The sequence below is a fragment of the Doryrhamphus excisus genome, linkage group LG5 (genome assembly GCF_037039965.1).
Source record: "Doryrhamphus excisus strain RoL-2023G ecotype Guam linkage group LG5, RoL_Dexc_Guam_v1.1, whole genome shotgun sequence".
NCBI lineage: Eukaryota > Metazoa > Chordata > Actinopteri > Syngnathiformes > Syngnathidae > Doryrhamphus > Doryrhamphus excisus.
The window spans coordinates 2769394-2790802 of NC_136361.1; the positions used below are offsets into that span (position 1 = coordinate 2769394).

Consider the following 21409-nt stretch of genomic DNA (forward strand, 5'->3'; position numbering starts at 1 on the left):
TCCTCCACCCTTCCCCCCTCCATCCTCTCCCTCATTTTCTCCCCTCGTCAGTACATTCCCTTTCCCACTGCAGCCGCGCTAGCCCAGCATTCCTGGCAGATCCTGCAGCGAGGAGATAACGCCAACATGCCTGATGGCCATGAAGTTGACAAAGAAGGCGGCGTGTAAGAATGATTCTGAAAAAAATCAGCATGGAGGTTGGTGTTCACCCCAGTCGCCTACCGGTGCGTTTGGCAACGTAACTCAAATGACATTTAATACAACAACCGTGAAAAGCGGCGTTGTCCAGAACTTCCTTCCTTTCTACTGCAAATCCATTGGCTCGAATGTTCACTCGGATGGGCCCGTTTGCGGCACGTGACCGTTCATTTCACACCCATTGAAGCTTTTTTTTTTTTTTTTTATCAAGCACGGAACAAAACAAAACAAAAAAAATCCAAACATGGCAAGCGGCGTTGGCGGTACAAGTGCAAGGAAGGCAATATGTCAGCCGCCGCCTGGGAGATGAATTATTGAATGGAACGCCATATTGCAACATTTGGCGTCTATTCCTGCCATGAATCCGTATGTCGTATGTGTCATCATGGAAGCTACGTTATTTCCGCACGTCTTTGCTTTTCCTTCATAGAATGATTCCCGGAATTTCCATAAGCTGGTAAAATTGGCAGTTGGAACCTCACTTCCTGTTTGTCAGCGCTTTACCTCCAAAATCTTAACGCCGAAAGCGACTCAGTGCCCCAGAAAATTGGATCAGTGACACACAAAAGGGACTCGGAACCCCACATTGGCGGGGGGCCAGGGGGGGCAACATACTGCAGCCTACTTATATACACATTCCTGGGAAGATTACTTGGAAAAAAATACATTAGTTATAAATTTCCCAAAAAAGTAATTGAATTAATGAGGGAATTACTCCTTCAGAAATGTAATTGGTTATCAGGGAAAGTACTTTGGGGCGGCACGGCGGTCGAGTGGTTAGCATGCAGACCTCACAGCTCGGTGACCAGGGTTCAATTCCAACCTCGGCCATCTCTGGTGTGGAGTATGCATGTTCTCCTAAAAACATGCTAGGTTAATTAGCGACTCCAAATTGTCCATAGGTATGAATGTGAGTGTGAATGGTTGTTTGTCTATATGTGCCCTGTGATTGGCTGGCCACCGGTCCAAGGTGTACCCCGCCTCTCGCCCGAAGACAGCTGGGATAGGCTCCAGCAGCCCGAGTATAAAATAAGATAATTTAGCTTTGCGTTGGTGTGCCAAGGAATTATGTTTCATGAGAAGGCATTGACTAGCTGTTTAGTTTCCTGTGTAGTAATACAGTAATCCCTTGTCATTTTGTACTTCAAATTTCAAATTCACTGCTATTAAAAATACATATTCATAAATAAATCACGCTGTAGCATAAGCATATTTCAGCACATTTTGCATATTTTGGACTTAACTAGCATAAAATGGCTAAATGAACTTACATACAAATGTAAGGCATTCGGAAGAGTCATTCAAAGATGCAATGAATATATGTAGTATTCTACACTGGCCACTGGGTGTCGGGAATGTTATTGTAATACTTGGTGAGACACACAAGCACCAGAGTTTTATTGTTAGATGAACTTAAGTACAAATGTAAGGCATTCGGAAGACTCATTCAAAGATGCAATGAATATATGTAGTATTCTACACTGGCCACTAGGTGTCGGGAATGTTATTGTAATACTTGGCGAGACACACAAGCACCAGAGTTTTATTGTTAGATGAACTTAAGTACAAATGTAAGGCATTCGGAAGACTCATTCAAAGATGCAATGAATATATGTAGTATTCTACACTGGCCACTAGGTGTCGGGAATGTTATTGTAATACTTGGCGAGACACACAAGCACCAGAGTTTTATTGTTAGATGAACTTAAGTACAAATGTAAGGCATTCGGAAGACTCATTCAAAGATGCAATGAATATATGTAGTATTCTACACTGGCCACTAGGTGTCGGGAATGTTATTGTAATACTCGGTGAGACACACAAGCACCAGAGTTTTATTGTTAGATGAACTTAAGTACAAATGTAAGGCATTCGGAAGACTCATTCAAAGATGCAATGATTATAGTATGTAGTATTCGACACTGGCCACTGGGTGTCGGGAATGTTACTGTAATACTTGGTGAGACACACAAGCACCAGAGTTTTATTGTTAGATGAACTTAAGTACAAATGTAAGGCATTCGGAAGACTCATTCAAAGATGCAATGAATATATGTAGTATTCTACACTGGCCACTAGGTGTCGGGAATGTTATTGTAATACTTGGCGAGACACACAAGCACCAGAGTTTTATTGTTAGATGAACTTAAGTACAAATGTAAGGCATTCGGAAGACTCATTCAAAGATGCAATGAATATATGTAGTATTCTACACTGGCCACTAGGTGTCGGGAATGTTACTGTAATACTTGGCGAGACACACAAGCACCAGAGTTTTATTGTTAGATGAACTTAAGTACAAATGTAAGGCATTCGGAAGACTCATTCAAAGATGCAATGAATATATGTAGTATTCTACACTGGCCACTGGGTGTCGGGAATGTTATTGTAATACTTGGCGAGACACACAAGCACCGGAGTTTTATTGTTAGATGAACTTAAGTACAAATGTAAGGCATTCGGAAGACTCATTCAAAGATGCAATGAATATATGTAGTATTCTACACTGGCCACTAGGTGTCGGGAATGTTACTGTAATACTTGGCGAGACACACAAGCACCAGAGTTTTATTGTTAGATGAACTTAAGTACAAATGTAAGGCATTCGGAAGACTCATTCAAAGATGCAATGAATATATGTAGTATTCTACACTGGCCACTAGGTGTCGGGAATGTTACTGTAATACTTGGCGAGACACACAAGCACCAGAGTTTTATTGTTAGATGAACTTAAGTACAAATGTAAGGCATTCGGAAGACTCATTCAAAGATGCAATGAATATATGTAGTATTCTACACTGGCCACTAGGTGTCGGGAATGTTATTGTAATACTTGGTGAGACACACAAGCACCAGAGTTTTATTGTTAGATGAACTTAAGTACAAATGTAAGGCATTCGGAAGACTCATTCAAAGATGCAATGAATATATGTAGTATTCTACACTGGCCACTGGGTGTCGGGAATGTTATTGTAATACTTGGCGAGACACACAAGCACCAGAGTTTTATTGTTAGATGAACTTAAGTACAAATGTAAGGCATTCGGAAGACTCATTCAAAGATGCAATGAATATATGTAGTATTCTACACTGGCCACTGGGTGTCGGGAATGTTATTGTAATACTCGGTGAGACACACAAGCACCAGAGTTTTATTGTTAGATGAACTTAAGTACAAATGTAAGGCATTCGGAAGACTCATTCAAAGATGCAATGAATATATGTAGTATTCTACACTGGCCACTAGGTGTCGGGAATGTTATTGTAATACTTGGCGAGACACACAAGCACCAGAGTTTTATTGTTAGATGAACTTAAGTACAAATGTAAGGCATTCGGAAGACTCATTCAAAGATGCAATGAATATATGTAGTATTCTACACTGGCCACTAGGTGTCGGGAATGTTATTGTAATACTTGGCGAGACACACAAGCACCAGAGTTTTATTGTTAGATGAACTTAAGTACAAATGTAAGGCATTCGGAAGACTCATTCAAAGATGCAATGAATATATGTAGTATTCTACACTGGCCACTAGGTGTCGGGAATGTTATTGTAATACTTGGTGAGACACACAAGCACCAGAGTTTTATTGTCGTTGTTTGAATAATCTCACAATAATCGCACAATAATCCCTAATATGGGCTAAAGTTGCCGGAATTTGACACTTCCTGTCCACCATTCCCCCCTTTTATGTCTACTATATTGGGTAATAGGAGGGCCAAGGTGACTATAGGGGTGTTATTTCATGTCTAGAGAGCTCTAATGTAAATGTAAAAAAAACAACCACAAACTCAAATGCATAGTGGATTAACTCGAGATTCCAAAGTGTCAGGAATTAATTAAACTTTGATGAACTTTAGTTGTTGACATGATTCCCTATTGTCTGGAAATGACTTCCTTCAAGGTTTCTTATTGGCTAAGAGTCGTCGACCACATGATGTCTTTTTATAAGCAGCAGGCACTCGTTCCTACAAACGTGTTCTTCAAAACTTGGTATTTACTGGTGACATTTTCCCAAACAACATCCTTGCAGGAGGTGAGGAATCCCAGTCTTCAAACATGGCGGCCTCTGTAAAAAGGTCACCGGGGCTACAAAGCCCACTTGGCATTTTTTGCACAAGTGATCCCACTCTGCCCACTTTTGCTCCGGTTTTGCTCCAACACAGTCTATTAAAAGGCGCTTGTTGAAAGGCTTCCATGGAGGAACGCTCAGCCCCGGTCCAAACAAAACTGGGTCTCAGCGGCCACTCCCGAGTCCCCCACCATCCCACAGTGTGCGCACTATCACTGTACCCCCTACCGAGCGGCTAATGGGGTCAAATGGCCAATTACACAGTCAGTTTAACCCGGCGGGGCGTGACACATGATCACATCACAGTGGGCGACGAAGCCGCCCAAAACCTGTCATGTGACGCATCCTAACTTGTGTCCATTCAGAGGGAGCACGTGTGGAGAAGCGGGGTCGTACTTAGTGCAAGTCGCCCCTCCTGGGCTCAGATTAATTGCTGGATGGAGCTGACGGATGATGTGGAAGCCAACACGACACCACGGAATTGAATATGCAGGCATCCCACGGATCAAACCCACTTTAGCCACTGAGAGGTGCAATTGGTTCATTGTGTGGAGTCCAGCTATACTTCCTGTTAGCGGCACACTTAGTCAGAATCTGCTGCTAACAAGCGAGTCTGAGTGGGGTTGGGAGGGGGGGGGGGCACTGAGGGGTGGGGGGATTTGGTCCACTGGCTCAACGCAGCCAATGTAGCATATCAAAACGCTCGTACTCCAAACCAGATCGTGGTCAGAGTGACCTCTTGTTGCGTCACAAATGGATGGAGGGGGGGGGGGGGGCGTTTCAGATGCATTGTGGGAGCCACCTGTTGATCTGGAGCTGGCAGTGTCGGAAAACTAGGAAAAAAAAAAGAGATCATCCTTTGTGCTGTTGTCCGTGTGAGGTGACGTTCATGAGCTTAAATGTGTTTTGGTTTTATTTAATTTAGCTGTGAATTGAATTTTGAATTTAGGGCTGCATGGTGGTCGAGTGGTTAGTGTGCTAGGAGACCCGAGTTCAATCCCACTCTCTGTGTGGAGTTTGCATGTGTAGGTTTTCTCCACGGACTCTGGTTTCCTCCCACATTCCAAAAACATGCTAGGTTAACTTAGCAACTCCCGGTTGCACAGCGGTCGGGTGGTTAGCATGCTTGGAGACCCGAGTTCAATCCCACCCTCGGCCATCTCTGTGTGGAGTTTGCATGTTCTCCCCCGTGCATGCGTGGGTTTTTTTCCGCGGACTCCGGTTTCCTCCCACATTCCAAAAACATGCTAGGTTAATTAGCGACTCCAAATTGTCCATAGGTATGAATGTGAGTGTGAATGGTTGTTTGTCTATATGTGCCCTGTGATTGGCTGGCGCTCGAAGACAGCTGGGATAGGCTCCAGCACCCCCCGCAACCCTCATGAGGATAAGCGGTAGAAAATTAATGAATTAATGGTACCTTTTGGGTGTTAAGTTGCTGTGTGATGAGGTAAATGTTCTTTGTAAGATGACACCATGAGTGAATTAATGAATTTAGCCGTGCATTGAATGTTTTTGCTAGTTTAGCACTCATGTAGGGCTGCACGGTGTTCAAGTGGTTAGTGTGCTAGGAGACCCGAGTTCGATCCCACCCTCGGCCATCTCTGTGTGGAGTTTGCATGCGTGGGTTTTCTCCGTGGACTCCGGTTTCCTCCCACATTCCAAAAAACATGCTAGGTTAATTAGCGACTCCAAATTGTCCATAGGTATGAATGTGAGTGTGAATGGTTGTTTGTCTATATGTGCCCTGTGATTGGCTGGCCACCAGTCCAGAGTGTACCCCGCCTCTCTCACAAAGGCAGCTGGGATAGGCTCCAGCACCCCTGCGACCCTTGTGAGGATGAGCGGTAGAAAATGAATGAATTAATGGTTACCTTTTGGGTGTTAAGTTGCTGTATGATGAGGAAAACATTTGCAATCACCTAGTGACCCAATACTTTTGACCACATAGTCTTAGGAAAATGTGCGGTGTTTTCTGCGGACGGGAACATCCTGTATTATTGTCTCGGCTATCATCTTTTCAGCTGTGCCTTTGTGCCATGTTGAGTGAAGAAGCGTCATGGAAGTTAATTGCACAATCGCGATAAATTGAGTGCCTTTAGTTCCCATCCTGGCGTGGGGGGGGGGGACTAAATCCCAGGTCCATTAAATCAGTCAATGCAACAGATTAGCCGGTGCCGAATAATATTAGCGGAAAATAGTTCCGAGATTTCCCACTCCCTCATGTGTTCACAAAGGGAGCGCGACACCTGCGCACTGCGGAAGGAAGGGATGGTGTTGTGACAAAACATGACGACAAAGGGCAACCATGTTGAACTGACACAGGGACATAAACAAGGGCGAGTTTTGTTCGTTTTGGGGGTTTTGCGACCCCCTTTATTTTATTGTAGAATGAATCTTTTTTTTGTCAACTCTAATTGCAACTGCTGGTAATGTAATATCTGTTATTGTTTACAAATCACTTGAAGTGTTGTGTTCCCACCAATGAATTAGACGCCCTTTTAGCGGGGGCCCTTGACCTGTTTATCACACAGCGACCGCCCAAATCAATCCGGAACCAAAAGTCATTGTACTTTGGGGAGCTGCCGTCAATAGAACAGACCGTTTTGAATGAAATGCACCAAAATAAAAATAAAATGTCCAGTATTCCGTTTAATACGCTTATCACCTGATTTCAAATAGCTTTGGGTGTCCGGGCATGCGAGTCTGCCCTTCTTAGGCTCTTCTTTTTTTGCACAGGAGGAGTAAGTAAGCTAAGTAAATAGCAGCAGCGGGAAGGCTGTATTCATCATTTCAAAATGCTTGATTGAGTCCAACCAAACATGTTTTATCATGGCCCCCTTATCATGAAAAGTAGTCAGATATCCATATAACCCAGCGGTTCATGTTGAACTGACACAGGGACAGAAACCAGGGCGAGTTTTGTTCGTTTTGGGGGTTTTGGTTTGGTTTGGGGTTTGTTCACTTCCTGCTTTCCTAATATAGTTTAAGGTATTTTTTTCATTTTTTTAATTTTTATTTTAATTTTTTTTATAATCAGTAACTGTTACATTTGTTCACTTCCTGCTTTCCTAATATGGTTTAAGGTATTTTTTATGAATATATATATTTTTTTTTTTTACAATCAGTAACTGTTACATTTGTTCACTTCCTGCTTTCCATAATACAGTTTAAGGTTTTTTTTTTTGTTTTTTTTTTAAATAATGTACCGAAGTACGAGGTGGGTGGGTTATAGCGCCACCTGGTTGCTCTGCGGCTTAAAAATTTCCCAGGGACAAGCTCTCTTAGTGCGGACAGATTGTTTTTTGTTTTTTTCCAAGCCGTAGAGGAGAAAACATTTGTTTTTAAAAAGTACCCGTGGTGGTTGCCCGAGGCTGCTTGATTCAACGGCGTTATTTTAAGCAGATACAAAGAGTCCTGTGAATGCTAACCAGTAACATTAGCATACGGAGAGCGTTAGATAGCGATAGGGAGCAAGAGTCTCTCTCTGCAGCAAGAATATATCTGAAGATGGATATTGTCTGCCGGGTGCCAAGACTATTTTTGGAGCCCCTCCTGACTCCCCCGGCCCCCTTTGATCAGCTTTGTCATCAGGTGTGAGAGCCACGACACGCCGGGTGGATGGTGGGGGGGGATACTTCCACAGTGGATGCAGCGTTTGTGCTTGCTTGTTTGACGGTGGCCCTGGTGGGTTCGCGTGTTGGCCACGCAGTCGCTTGTTTTAACGCTCGACTTCTTTTGTTTACGTGCTCGCTCACGCAGCTACAAACAGATTTATGTGCTGAATAACGCTACAGAATTCACAGTAAGTGACCAAAGTCATCACGGAAAACCTACCTACACTTTTATTGACGTCACCTCCACTTGGGAAGTTGTGTGCTGCAGCGAAATGAGTCCGAGTGGAAACAGCGGTTGGGTTGAAGTAATGTTCCGCACCACAGAGCCGCGTTTGTCAAAATTGTTCCCCACTCCCCTGGGATGGCCACTGGAGTGCAGGCTGCACGGTGTTCGAGTGGTTAGCGCGCAGACCTCACAGCCAGGAGACCTGGGTTCAATTCCACCCTCGGCTAAAAATTTTAAATTTATGAATTAATGGTACCTTTTGGGTGTTAAGTTGCTGTGTGATGAGGTAAATGTTGTTTGTAAGATGACACCATGAGTCAGACGTGCAGGCCTCACGGCTAGGAGACCAGGGTTCAATTCCACCCTCGGCTAAAAATTAAAAAAATTATGAATTAATGGTACCTTTTGGGTGTTAAGTTGCTGTGTGATGAGGTAAATATTGTTTGTAAGATGACACCATGAGTCAGACGTGCAGGCCTCACGGCTAGGAGACCAGGGTTCAATTCCACCCTCGGCTAAAAATTAAAAAATTAATGAATTAATGGTACCTTTTGGGTGTTAAGTTGCTGTGTGATGAGGTAAATGTTGTTTGTAAGATGACACCATGAGTCAGACGTGCAGGCCTCACGGCTAGGAGACCAGGGTTCAATTCCACCCTCGGCTAAAAATTAAAAAATTAATGAATTAATGGTACCTTTTGGGTGTTAAGTTGCTGTGTGATTAGGTAAATGTTGTTTGTAAGATGACACCATGAGTCAGACGTGCAGGCCTCACGGCTAGGAGACCAGGGTTCAATTCCACCCTCGGCTAAAAATTAAAAAATTAATGAATTAATGGTACCTTTTGGGTGTTAAGTTGCTGTGTGATGAGGTAAATGTTGTTTGTAAGATGACACCATGAGTCTGACGTGCAGGCCTCACGGCTAGGAGACCAGGGTTCAATTCCACCCTCGGCTAAAAATTAAAAAATTAATGAATTAATGGTACCTTTTGGGTGTTAAGTTGCTGTGTGATGAGGTAAATGTTGTTTGTAAGATGACACCATGAGTCAGACGTGCAGGCCTCACGGCTAGGAGACCAGGGTTCAATTCCACCCTCGGCTAAAAATTAAAAAATTAATGAATTAATGGTACCTTTTGGGTGTTAAGTTGCTGTGTGATGAGTTAAATGTTGTTTGTAAGATGACACCATGAGTCAGACGTGCAGGCCTCACGGGTAGGAGACCAGGGTTCAATTCCACCCTCGGCTAAAAATTAAAAAATTAATGAATTAATGGTACCTTTTGGGTGTTAAGTTGCTGTGTGATGAGTTAAATGTTGTTTGTAAGATGACACCATGAGTCAGACGTGTAGGCCTCACGGCTAGGAGACCTGGGTTCAATTCCACCCTCGGCTATCTCTCTGTGTGGAGTTTGCATGTTCTCTCCGTGCATGTGTGGGTTTTTTCCGAGTACTCCGGTTTCCTCCCACATTCCAAAAAACATGCTAGGTTAATTAGCGACTCCAAATTGTCCATAGGTATGAATGTGAGTGTGAATGGTTGTTTGTCTATATGTGCCCTGTGATTGGCTGGCCACCAGTCCAGGGTGTACCCCGCCTCTTGTTCAAAGACAGCTGGGATAGGCTCCAGTGACCCTCGTGGGGATAATGAATTTACAAAATGGCCGTCTGGCGTGAAAATTTGTGGGTTCTTGTTACGGGTAGCGTTCATTTTTACTGATTGGTCGTCAAGTTCCATTGTTGTCATAATGCGAGTAAATTCATTAACATGTAAGATTTGAAGGTTTAGACATACATAACTTGATTTAGTGGTGGGTGGGAGGGGGGAGCGTGGGGGGGGGGGTGATAGCTTGTTTTCTTTTGCTTGTTTATCCAATTTTTTCACCTCATTGCCTCCTTTTTTTTCCCTCCTTACCTCCTTCATTCCATGCACACTGGCTGTGGGTGCCTTCCGCAGTTTCACGCACACGCACGCGTGCACATCCTGAGCCTCAACTCCACTTCCTGGTTGCCGAGCGTGCAAGTTTTTTTTGTGTGTTTTTTTTTTTTTTGCAATGCATGCGTTGAGGATTGTGGCGCATTGGTCCGCTGTTGTGTTGAATGAGGAGCATTGGGAAGAGGAGGAGGAGGAGTGGAGTGGGGAGGAGGAGGAGTGGGGGGTACAAGAACTCCGCTTCGGCTGCAGAGTCTCTCCACTTGATCCAGCTCCCCGATGCGCACACACGCAACATCATTGGATTCTTTTGCAGGGACACAACTTGGTTCCTTCCTGGATGATCTTTACGCACGGCGCTTGCGGGGAAGATGAAGATGCGGATGAGATGAGGCTTACGCGTTTTTTTCCATCTCGCCTCTCCTCCTCGTTTCCCGATGAGGGGACCAAAGAGGACATCAACGAGGCTGCCTGATGTTCGATTCTTTGCCTGAAGCTCGCAAAGGTGGAGCGATCGGAGCTGGGCTCATGACGGGACCATTAATCCTTTCAGTGCACCGCAGCGCTTTGGAGACGTTTGGATGGACATCAACACCAAGCGTGTGTCTTCTCCTGGAACTGTTTCTGGTCTTGTATGAAAGCGGAGATTAGTTGGTCTTCCTTCAGGACTGCATTGAGGAGATTTTTTTTTCAAAAAAGGTACGAGTGCCTTCCGGTGAATCCTGACCCCCTTCAAAAACAACTCACCTCTTTTTCTTCTCTCCTTAAGTACTCCCACATCTAAATGGAATTAGTTGAGTCTGCAGCCGTTTGCGAAAGGAACAGACATGGTACATGGACACAGCTTCCATTACGGTAAGCTATTTACATCTGGCTTAAACTGGTTTCAATTCACATTAAAATAGAAGCAGGAAATGTGAGTTGTTTTTTTTTTAATTTCTGGACCACAAATTATCTTAATACAGCATTTACTGGAAATCATGTAAACAGCAGTCATCTATAAATGAGTACTATGAAATATAAGTTGTAGATGAGTATGAATTTAGCAATCAAAAGTTTGGATCCACTTTCTCATTAAACAGCATCAACAATTGTCTCCAAACTTTTGACTGGCACTGTATGGATATTTAAAATATCAATATTTAAAGGTATATTACACACAATCCTTCCATTATGGAGCTAACAAAGGCTGTTGTTTATTATTATTATTATTATTATTATTGTTATTATTCCAGTTGTTGCAGGTCTTCTCCTACTTGGCTTGTCTGGTGCAACAAAGAAAGAGACAGCAGGTAAGAAACCCACACCGGCATTGCTGGACCAGCCAGGACACACTGTTGTGTTAGCTTTAGCTTTGGTGGAACCTTGAGTTTTGTTCAGTGGAACAGAAGACGCACACAAAGGGAAACTGCAGTTATAACCATAGAAGAAGCAATGGCATGTACACTTGGCGAATTTCCACAAAGATTAATTATTATTATGAATGAGGTTTTTTCATAGTACGGTTTGTAACATTAGTAGAGCCCTCTAGACGTGAAATTACACCCCTATAGTCACTTTACTTACTTACATAAACTTCCTATTCTGTGCAGTACTTCCTGCCATGGCGATTGTCTCATTAATAGGACATTACTGACACCTAGTGGCCATTGTAGAACACTACATATCAACACCTTGTTATTCAATGCGACTTCATATGCCTTATATTTGTATTTTAGTTCATTTAGCCATTCTTATGCGTCAACATATTTACTTTAGGCAATAAATATATTAGAATTATCAATATAGTATTTTCGCAGAGCACTGAAAACCTCTTAATATTTTTATTAGAGCCCTCTATGCATAACACCCCTGTAATCCCATTATGTCCACATTACTGACACCTAGTGGCCATTGTGGAACACTACATGTCAACGCCTTGTTATTCAATGCGACTTCATACGCCTTATATTTATATTTTAGTTCATTTAGCCATTCTTATGCGTAAACATATTTACTTTAGGCAATAAATATATTAGAATTATCAATATATCAATACTTAAAAACCTCTTAATAATTTATTTAGAGCCTTCTATACATAACACCCCTGTAATCCCATTATGTCCACATTATTGACACCTAGTGGCCATTGTGGAGCACTACATGTCAACACCTTGTTATTCAATGCGACTTCATACGCCTTATATTTATATTTTAGTTCATTTAGCCATTCTTATGCGTAAACATATTTACTTTAGGCAATAAATATATTAGAATTATCAATATATCAATACTTAAAAACCTCTTAATAATTTATTTAGAGCCTTCTATACATAACACCCCTGTAATCCCATTACTTCCACTTTACTGACACCTAGTGGCCATTGTGGAACACTACATGTCAACACCTTGTTATTCAATGCGACTTCATATGCCTTATATTTGTATTTTAGTTCATTTATCCATTCTTATGCGTAAACATATTTACTTTAGGCAATAAATATATTAGAATTATCAATATAGTATTTTCGCAGAGCACTGAAAACCTCTTAATATTTTTATTAGAGCCCTCTATGCATAACACCCCTGTAATCCCATTATGTCCACATTACTGACACCTAGTGGCCATTGTGGAACACTACATGTCAACACCTTGTTATTCAATGCGACTTAATATGCCCTATATTTGTATTTTAGTTAATTTAGTCATTCTTATGCGTCAACATATTTACTTTAGGCAAGAAATATATTAGAATTATCAATATATCAATACTGAAAACCTCTTAATATTTTATTTGGAGCCCTCTATACATAACACCCCTGTAATCCCATTACTTCCACATTACTGACACCTAGTGGCCAGTGCAGACTACTACATGGAGTATCACGTCTTTCAAATGAGTCTTGCAAATACCTTATAAATGCATTTTACTTCATTATGCCTGAAAATGCATAATTTCAGCAAAAATACATAGAATTAGCTGAATTATGCTTATTTTTTTGGCTATGATTTTAACTACGATTTATTCTATTTTTGAGGGAAAAAAATCAACAACTTGAGAACATAAAAAAAAAGCCAAATGTTTGTGTTTCAGTGAAAAACAATTCCGGGGTGAAGCCAGCCGGGCAATGTGGAACATGGGTGAAAGAACCAGAAGGCGGCCTTTTTACGTCTCCCAATTACCCCAACAAATACCCCCCCGATACAGAGTGTGTTTACATCCTTGAAGGTAAGGACGTCCGAAGTCGTGTTTTCATTTTAATTGCTGTTGCACGTTTACGATGTCATCAACCGTGTCTTCCAGCGCCCCCCAGGCAGTGCATCGAGCTCCACTTTGAGGAGCAGTACTCCATCGAGTCCTCTTGGGAATGTAAATTTGACAACATCGAGGTTCGGGATGGACCTTTCGGCTTCTCTCCGATGCTGGGACGCTACTGCGGTCAGCAAAGCCCGCCGGATATCAGAAGTAGCGGGCGGTACTTGTGGATAAAATTTGTAACGGACGGCGAACTGGAGGCGGTGGGATTTTCGGCGAGCTACAACTTCACCGCAGGTGAGTCTGCTTTGTTTTTTGCGGTGCGGCGCCGGTCAATCGGCTTGTTCCTCCGTGAGAAGCTGTTACTGGCGGCCTCACGCTGAATAACAAGTATCATCCAGGGACTCTGCCTGGTGTAGTGATATCGATTGCCTGTCTCTTTCCATTGGACGTATACTATCATTGGCTCGGCGCTCCGAGGACTGGCCAAGCTGCTCTGTGTTTTTGCGGCTGGAGTCGAGTGGAGTTGTGTCACTTCACAGACACGGAAAAAGCTGAAACGACATTCCAGCTATTTGGAAAACCACCTTCTACTTGCTGCAATTTTAGAACAGGAAGGGGAAAATTCCGAGTACTCTTTCTATACATTCCACGCCAGTGTTGCATTAGTGGAGTTATGCAATCATGCTTAACTTCCCATGGATTGTTCACTCATTCATTCATTTTCTACCGCTTTTCCTCACAAGGGTCGCGGGGGTGCTGGAGCCTATCCCAGCTGTCTTTGGGCGAGAGGCGCGGTACACCCTGGACACATATAGACAAACAACCATTCACACTCACATTCATACCTATGGACAATTTAGAGTCACTAATTAATCTAGCATGTTTTTTGAATGTGGGAGGAAACCGCTAAACAACATTTACCTCATCACACAGCAACTTAACACCCCATTAATTAATTAATTTTCTACCGGTTATCCTCACGAGGGTCGCGGGGTAGAGGCGGGGCACACCCTGGACTGGTGGCCAGCCAATCACAGGGCACATATAGACAAACAACCATTCACACTCACATTCATACCAATGGACAATTTGGAGTGGCTAATTAACCTAGCATGTTTTTGGTAATGTGGGAGGAAACCGGAGTACCCGGAGAAAACCCACGCATGCACAGGGAGAACATAATAAACTCCACACAGAGATGGCCGAGGGTGGAATTGAACCCTGGTCTCCTAGCCGTGAGGCCTGCACGTCTGACTCATGGTGTCATCTTATAAACAACATTTACCTCATCACACAGCAACTTAACACCCAAAAGGTACCATTAATTCATTAATTTTCTACCGCTTATCCTCGCGAGGGGTGCTGGAGCCTATCCCAGCTGTCTTCGGGCGAGAGGCGGGGTACACCCTGGACTGGTGGCCAGCCAATCACAGGGCACATATAGACAAACAACCATTCACACTCACATTCATACCTATGGACAATTTGGAGTGGCTAATTAACCTAGCATGTTTTTGGTAATGTGGGAGGAAACCGGAGTACCCGGAAAAAACCCACGCATGCACGGGGAGAACATAATAAACTCCACACAGAGATGGCCGAGGGTGGAATTGAACCCTGGTCTCCTAGCTGTGAGGCCTGCACGTCTGACTCATGGTGTCATCTTATAAACAACATTTACCTCATCACACAGCAACTTAACACCCAAAAGGTACCATTAATTCATTAATGTTCTACTGCTTATCCTCACGAGGGTCGGGGGTGCTGGAGCATATCCCAGCTGTCTTCTTGGGGCGAGAGGCGGGGTACACCCTGGACTAGTGGCCAGCCAATCACAGGGCACATATAGACAAACAACCATTCACACTCACATTCATACCTATGGACAATTTGGAGTCGCTAATTAACCTAGCATGTTTTTGGAATGTGGGAGGAAACCGGACTACCCGGAGAAAACCCACGCATGCACGGGGAGAACATGCAAACTCCACACAGAGATGGCCGAGGGTGGAATTGAACTCAGGTCTCCTAGCTGTGAGGCCACTACGTTAACCACTCGAGCCACCGTGCAGCCTAGAATTAGAAGAATAAATAATAAATAAACCACAGGATGTAAAAAATTAATTATAAGTCTTATTCTGTGTAAAGTTGAATATAGGGGTGCTAGTTCCTTTCTGGAGGGCTCTAATAATGTTAAATACATTTATAAGGTTGGAAACTCATTCATTCATTTTCTACCGCATTTTTCTCATGAGGGTCACAGGGGTGCTGGAGCCTATCCCAGCTGTATTTGGGGCGAGAGGCGGGGTACACCCTGGACTGGTGGCCAGCCAATCACAGGGCACATATAGACAAACAACCATTCACACTCACATTCATACCTATGGACAATTTGGAGTTGCTAATTAACCTAGCATGTTTTTGGAATGTGGGAGGAAACCGGAGTACCGAATGTCGCTACACCTGTGTGCGGGATTGATAACAAGGGTACAACCCCGGGAGGAGCTCTCTGTGAATGTTCTGAACTCCTATTTCCACGCCAGCGCTGCATTAATGCTATCTGCTGGAGTCCTGATAGTCAACTGATTGTAAACACAACGCCAGCTTGTCCTGATAAGTAAATATGAAGTATTCAATTCATGGGTGGTGTGGAAAACATCCGGAAACATCCGAGCGGTGGAAGGAAACCGCATTCGGATGTGAAATGGTTTGTCGAGAACCTGCAGTGATTCTTCTCCTTAATGGTGACATGCAGCCAGTGGGTATGAATGATGAATGTCTCGGTATGCGTTCCTCTTTAAGCTATACGAGCGTGGAATTGTCTTCTAACTGCGTAGTCGTTTCGCCAAAGGATGTTGAAGTTCCGCAGCCCGGCGGCGGCCAAAGTCATATCATCAGCAGGGGATGCATGAATCCTGTTTTGATGATAATGACGTGCTAAGTCAAAAGGATGATTCTGAAGTCTTAAAGACACTTTTGGCAAGCGTGTCCTCCATATTGTTGCTGAATACCAGCAGCGTTTAGGCCTGGATGAGTCCCGCTTTTCCCACGTGAACAGCGGTCCAAGCTATGGAGTCGGCTTCATAACTTCCAAGTCCAATCAGCTGGTAGCTGTTTTGTTTATGAAAAGCAGCCACAATATATTTAACTTAACTTAACTTTTCAGCAATTTCCATGCAGAAAAGATTGTTAAATGTTGTTTGAGCGGCGTTCAAATTACAGTAATCCTTCGCCACTTCAAATTTGATGACTTCACTCAATCATGTTTTTTTTCAGAATCATACAAAGTAATAAATCCTACTGTTTTGTGCTTAAATACAGCCTATTATTAGTTTAAAAAAAGACCTTTTCGTTCAGTACATTTTATATAAAAAAAAACATTGTTCGTGAAAGCATGACATGCTAAATGCTAAAATGGCCCATCTTTTAATAACAACAACAAGGAACGTTCCCAAACATGCAGGTCTCGGTCTTATGTTTTGTTTTTGCCATAATATGAGTGTACATGTGACTATAGGGGTGTTATTTTCATGTTGAGAGGGCTCTAATGTTAAACATATTGCAGTAGTTGTTAACTTAAATAAGTGAATTAATCCTACTTGTAGGAAATATACTTATTATGGCCTGATCTGGAACCAATGAATCGCTATAAATGTATATAATACTTTTTCATGCCCGATAATATGTCACCAGCCTTCTTGTTATATGTTTTGTTTATATATTTTATAAAAATGCTTGGCTTGGTATAGACACGAAGTACACCATGTTGCACCAAAATGCAACAAATATGATGCTGGTGGAAATGGCTTTCAATGGATTGTGGTATGAGATCGGGATCTCGGTGAACTTGTTTGTTGAGCTTGTTGGCTTATTGTGAAGTTCAATAACTTCCCTCTCCAGTTCCCTGTTCTTGCATGAAATCTCAAAATAAATATGACTTATGCTCCATTATGGGGGGAAAAAAACATCAGAATTTCAGTGTGCAATGAGATACTTAACACTACATACTTACCCACAACATGGATAAGTATAACGTAATATACACAAATAACGGCATATCCACTTGAAAGTGTCCAATGGAAGCCTCCATCTGCTCCTCCTTTCACGGATAATAATGGCAGCTGTACTGAAGAGCGCTTACAACAAGTGTTGAGGGGACAGTAGAGGTTAGTTGGGATTGAATAGAGAGCAGTGGATAACGTCGACGGCATAAATTGAGCATTTGGGTTTTCTGGAGCTTTCACTTGTATTCAGTTGATATTGTATCATAGTGATTATTCCTGGTGTGATATAGTTCATCTTCAAACAGATAAAATAATGCTAAATTAAATTAAATTAAATTAAATTAAATTAAATTAAATTAAATTAAATTAAATTAAATTAAATTAAATTAAATTAAATTAAATTAAATTAAATTAAATTAAATTGAACTATATTAGGAAAGCAGGAAGTGAACAAATGTAACAGTTACTGATTGTAAAAGTACCAGATAGAGGGGTAGTATTTAATAAACTTTGCTTCTTCCTACTTTGAGAACTGATTATGTGATGCATTCAATGGTAATCTGATGCATGTTCAAATGAAATTAAACCATTACCATTACCATATTTTCTGGCTTCCAGCGACGCGGTTATTTGATTCGCTTACTGACGGGTCTCAGATTCAACTTTTATACTCATTTTTATGTTGTTTTCACCTCTAAATGTAGCCTAGACAGGAAACAGAGCATGGATATTCAGTGCTGTTTATGAATGGAATAAGCAATGCAATCGAACCCAACTGGGAAACACTTCTCCAATACTTTAGTACAGCAACTGGCCTCACTGTTCAATTACTTTTGGAGGACACGAAGTAAAAAATACAACTGTTATCTCAGGAGTGCGCTTGGCGTAATTATACAAAGTATTCACTTGAAGTCCAATCGTGTTTCGCATCTGCAGCTGCTCTAACCGTGTTAATTCACACGCTCTGCTGAATGAATGAGAAGGAGGGGGGGTGTATGGGGGGGGGGCAGGAGCAATAAAGTTGCCATGAATCAGCTACTTTTACTCCCCTTCAGTCAAAAAAAAAAAAACTTCTTTGCATTCTGCCAGCATGCTTCCACAGCCGTGTTGCGTTCATGCTCCATGATATCTTCAAGCTTCATGTTAAGATCCCGCCTGGGAATTCTCACCCATCCCAAATGCAGCATTGTCCGTTGTTTGATGACACAAAAGAATGAGTCATCTCCGAGTCGGGAACATCTTCCTCCTGCTGCCAAGGTCAATAATCCCAACAGGGATCCTGTCTTGGAAGTCTTGGAAGTCTTAAATGCAAGCTTTTTATGAGCGTATTTGTGGGATTTTTTTTTTTATTCCGCTCCTCAGGTCGTCTGGCGAAGCGGAGCGGAGCTTTGAAATTCACCAGATTGGAAGATCAAGCAGCGTTTCGCCCTCTCGGTGCAAAGCCTGAGCAAATACGGAGTTCTACCCCCCCCCATTTGGATCTTTTGTGAGGCCAAGACCTGCTGTTGAAAAAGTGACTTGTGGCGATATTTACACTTTGTGGCGATATTTACACTTTGTGGCGATATTTACACTTGACGGTTCAAGTGGCGATTCACTTCGATATGAACATCGGTGGCTGGTAGATGGTTGTACAAATGTTACATTAATAGTATCTTTATATTAGCTTATCTATATTAGCTTTACCGACTGTTTGAGACTTGCCCAACTTGGTCAGTCCCCAGGTCACTCGTATGTGTGAGTGACGGGAAGAAAATCTTTGTGTTGATTTGAATCTGTCGATGGCATTATGTCGTAACGTCTCCCCGAACGTTTCAGGGAGGTGGTCCATCGGCGATGTTTTGATTGCAAAACAAGCTAAGAGGCCTGGGTTTCTGGTTTTTGCAGATGTGGTCCGGGGTGGACTGCCATCTCCAGGTCGGGTCGAGATGCTGCCCCCACTGGTGGAGTTCATGTACCCTTGGGTTTTGTTTAAGAGTGAGAGGTGGATCGGTGATGGCTGCCTCAGGGATCTGGTAGGGATGTTCTGGGCACGTCTGACTGGGAAGAAGCCTCGGAAGACCCAGGACACGTTGGAGGGGCTCCAGAATGTTTCTTAACCGGTCTGGGAACGCCTCAGGTTCTGCCGAGTGGAGGGAAGTCTGGGGTTCTTGTCCTTGGCTGTTGCCCCTGTGACCTGACCTCGGATGAAATTGTACGTAACCCGAGGACCACCAGGACTAGAGACCCGGTGTACTATGATCTGGTCTATGATTTAAAATTGGGGTCATGTGTAGCAAAGCTCCAGTCCAAAAGATACTGATGGATGTTGAATTCCAGAATGTTTCTCAACCCGTCTAGGAACGCCTCGGGTTCTGCCAGGTGGAGGGAAGTCTCTGCTTCTTGTCTTGGGCTGTTGCCCCTGTGACCTGACCTCGGATGAAATTGTACGTAACCCGAGGACCACCAGTACTAGAGACCCGGTGTACTATGATCTGGTCTATGATTTAAAATTTGGGTCATGTGTAGCAAAGCTCCAGTCCAAAATATCCTGATGGATGTTGAATTCCAGAATGTCTCTCAACCGGTCTAGGAACGCCTCAAGTTCTGCCGGGTGGAGGGAAGTCTGGGCTTCTTGTCTTGGGCTGTTGCCCCTGTGACCTGACCTCAGATGGAAAACGGGCGACCAAACCATCAGCAAACAATGGTCAGCACGGAACGGAAATTGTACGTAACCCGAGGACCACCAGGACTAGAGACCCGGTGTACTATGATCTGGTCTATGATTTAAAATTGGGGTCATGTGTAGCAAAGCTCCAGTCCAAAATATCCTGATGGATGTTGAATTCCAGAATGTCTCTCAACCGGTCTAGGAACGCCTCGGGTTCTGCCAGGTGGATCGAAGTCTCTGCTTCTTGTCTTGGGCTGTTGGCCCTGCGACCTGACCTCGGATGAAATTGTACGTAACCCGAGGACCACCAGTACTAGAGACCCGGTGTATTATGATCTGGTCTATGATTTAAAATTGGGGTCATGTGTAGCAAAGCTCCAGTCCAAAAGATCCTGATGGATGTAAGACTAGCCAAGCCCCACCTGGATTGAGAGTCGTTCCGGAATAAAGGGAATGGGATTATGGTCAGGATTACAGATGGATGAGACAATCACGAAGAGGCTTGGACTTTAAGATTGGGAAAATTGAAAATTCCGTGGAGTTACGGACCATGGCGGCAAGCTACCCCCCCCCCCCCCCATAACATTTGTATTTAGAATATTGTGGATTTCTATTCCAGCAGATATTCCATTAATCACAGGTTGCCCCAAGTTTTCCGATCTTTGTCTTTGCGAGGCGGATGTTCCACCGACCGCACGATTCCTTAACACTGTCCTACATTGCTAACGCGTATGTGAGCCGGAGAAGAGAGTGGAATTCTATTCCTGCCTTCCCCAAGGCGGCGTGAAGTTTAAATTCACAGAAAAGAGTTAGATTAAATTTGAGTAGAAACAGACAGAAGCCCCCCCCCCCATCCCCCCCACCCGTGGTGCATTTATTTCGCACTTTTGGGCCTGTGATTCTAAGATCTCGCTGACGTTTGGCTCAATGAAGCACTTACTATGCACAGTGGTGTTTTATCGTGGGGGGGGGGGTACGGTACTCTCAGAGCCTGGTGTTTTTCTACATTAGCATTGTAGTTTATTTTTCCTGCCCTACCACGCAATCCTTAAAATATACAATTTTTGTCATCTTCTGAACACATCACTGCTCTGTATTATGTATAAAATACACCCTCAGTGATGGATATTTAATTTGTAAACATATTAATAGATTACTTGTCTGACATAAGGATGGTGGATATTGGGCAAATCCCTCAATATAAGCCAAAAGATTACCACTTCCACACGAAAAGGGAGAACCTGAGTTGCTGAGTTCCTGCACGGTACTCTCAGAGCCTGGTGTTTTTCTACATTAGCATTGTAGTTTATTTTTCCTGCTCTACCACGCAATCCTAAAAATATACCATTTTTGTCGTCGTTCTGAACACATCACTGCTCTGTATTATGTATAAAATACACCCTCAGTGATGGATATTTAATTTGTAAACATGATAATAGCATACTTGTCTGACATAAGGATGGTGGAT

The 21409-nt window shown here is 43.0% G+C and overlaps 1 protein-coding gene across 3 annotated transcripts in view; it reads left to right on the forward strand.

Annotated features, from left to right (window-relative positions):
- The first annotated feature begins 10300 nt into the window (after nucleotides 1-10300).
- The window catches only part of neto1l (neuropilin (NRP) and tolloid (TLL)-like 1, like), a 66419-nt gene continuing 55310 nt past the window's right edge, over nucleotides 10301-21409 (forward strand). For all 3 annotated transcript variants that reach the window (XM_078790581.1, XM_058060790.2, XM_058060791.2), the window contains exons 1-5: nucleotides 10301-10747; nucleotides 10818-10903; nucleotides 11284-11340; nucleotides 13123-13257; nucleotides 13333-13581. In XM_078790581.1, coding sequence (XP_078646707.1) covers nucleotides 10876-10903; nucleotides 11284-11340; nucleotides 13123-13257; nucleotides 13333-13581 — 469 coding nt within the window. In that variant the 5' untranslated portion in view covers nucleotides 10301-10747; nucleotides 10818-10875. The remainder of the gene's footprint in view (nucleotides 10748-10817; nucleotides 10904-11283; nucleotides 11341-13122; nucleotides 13258-13332; nucleotides 13582-21409) is intronic.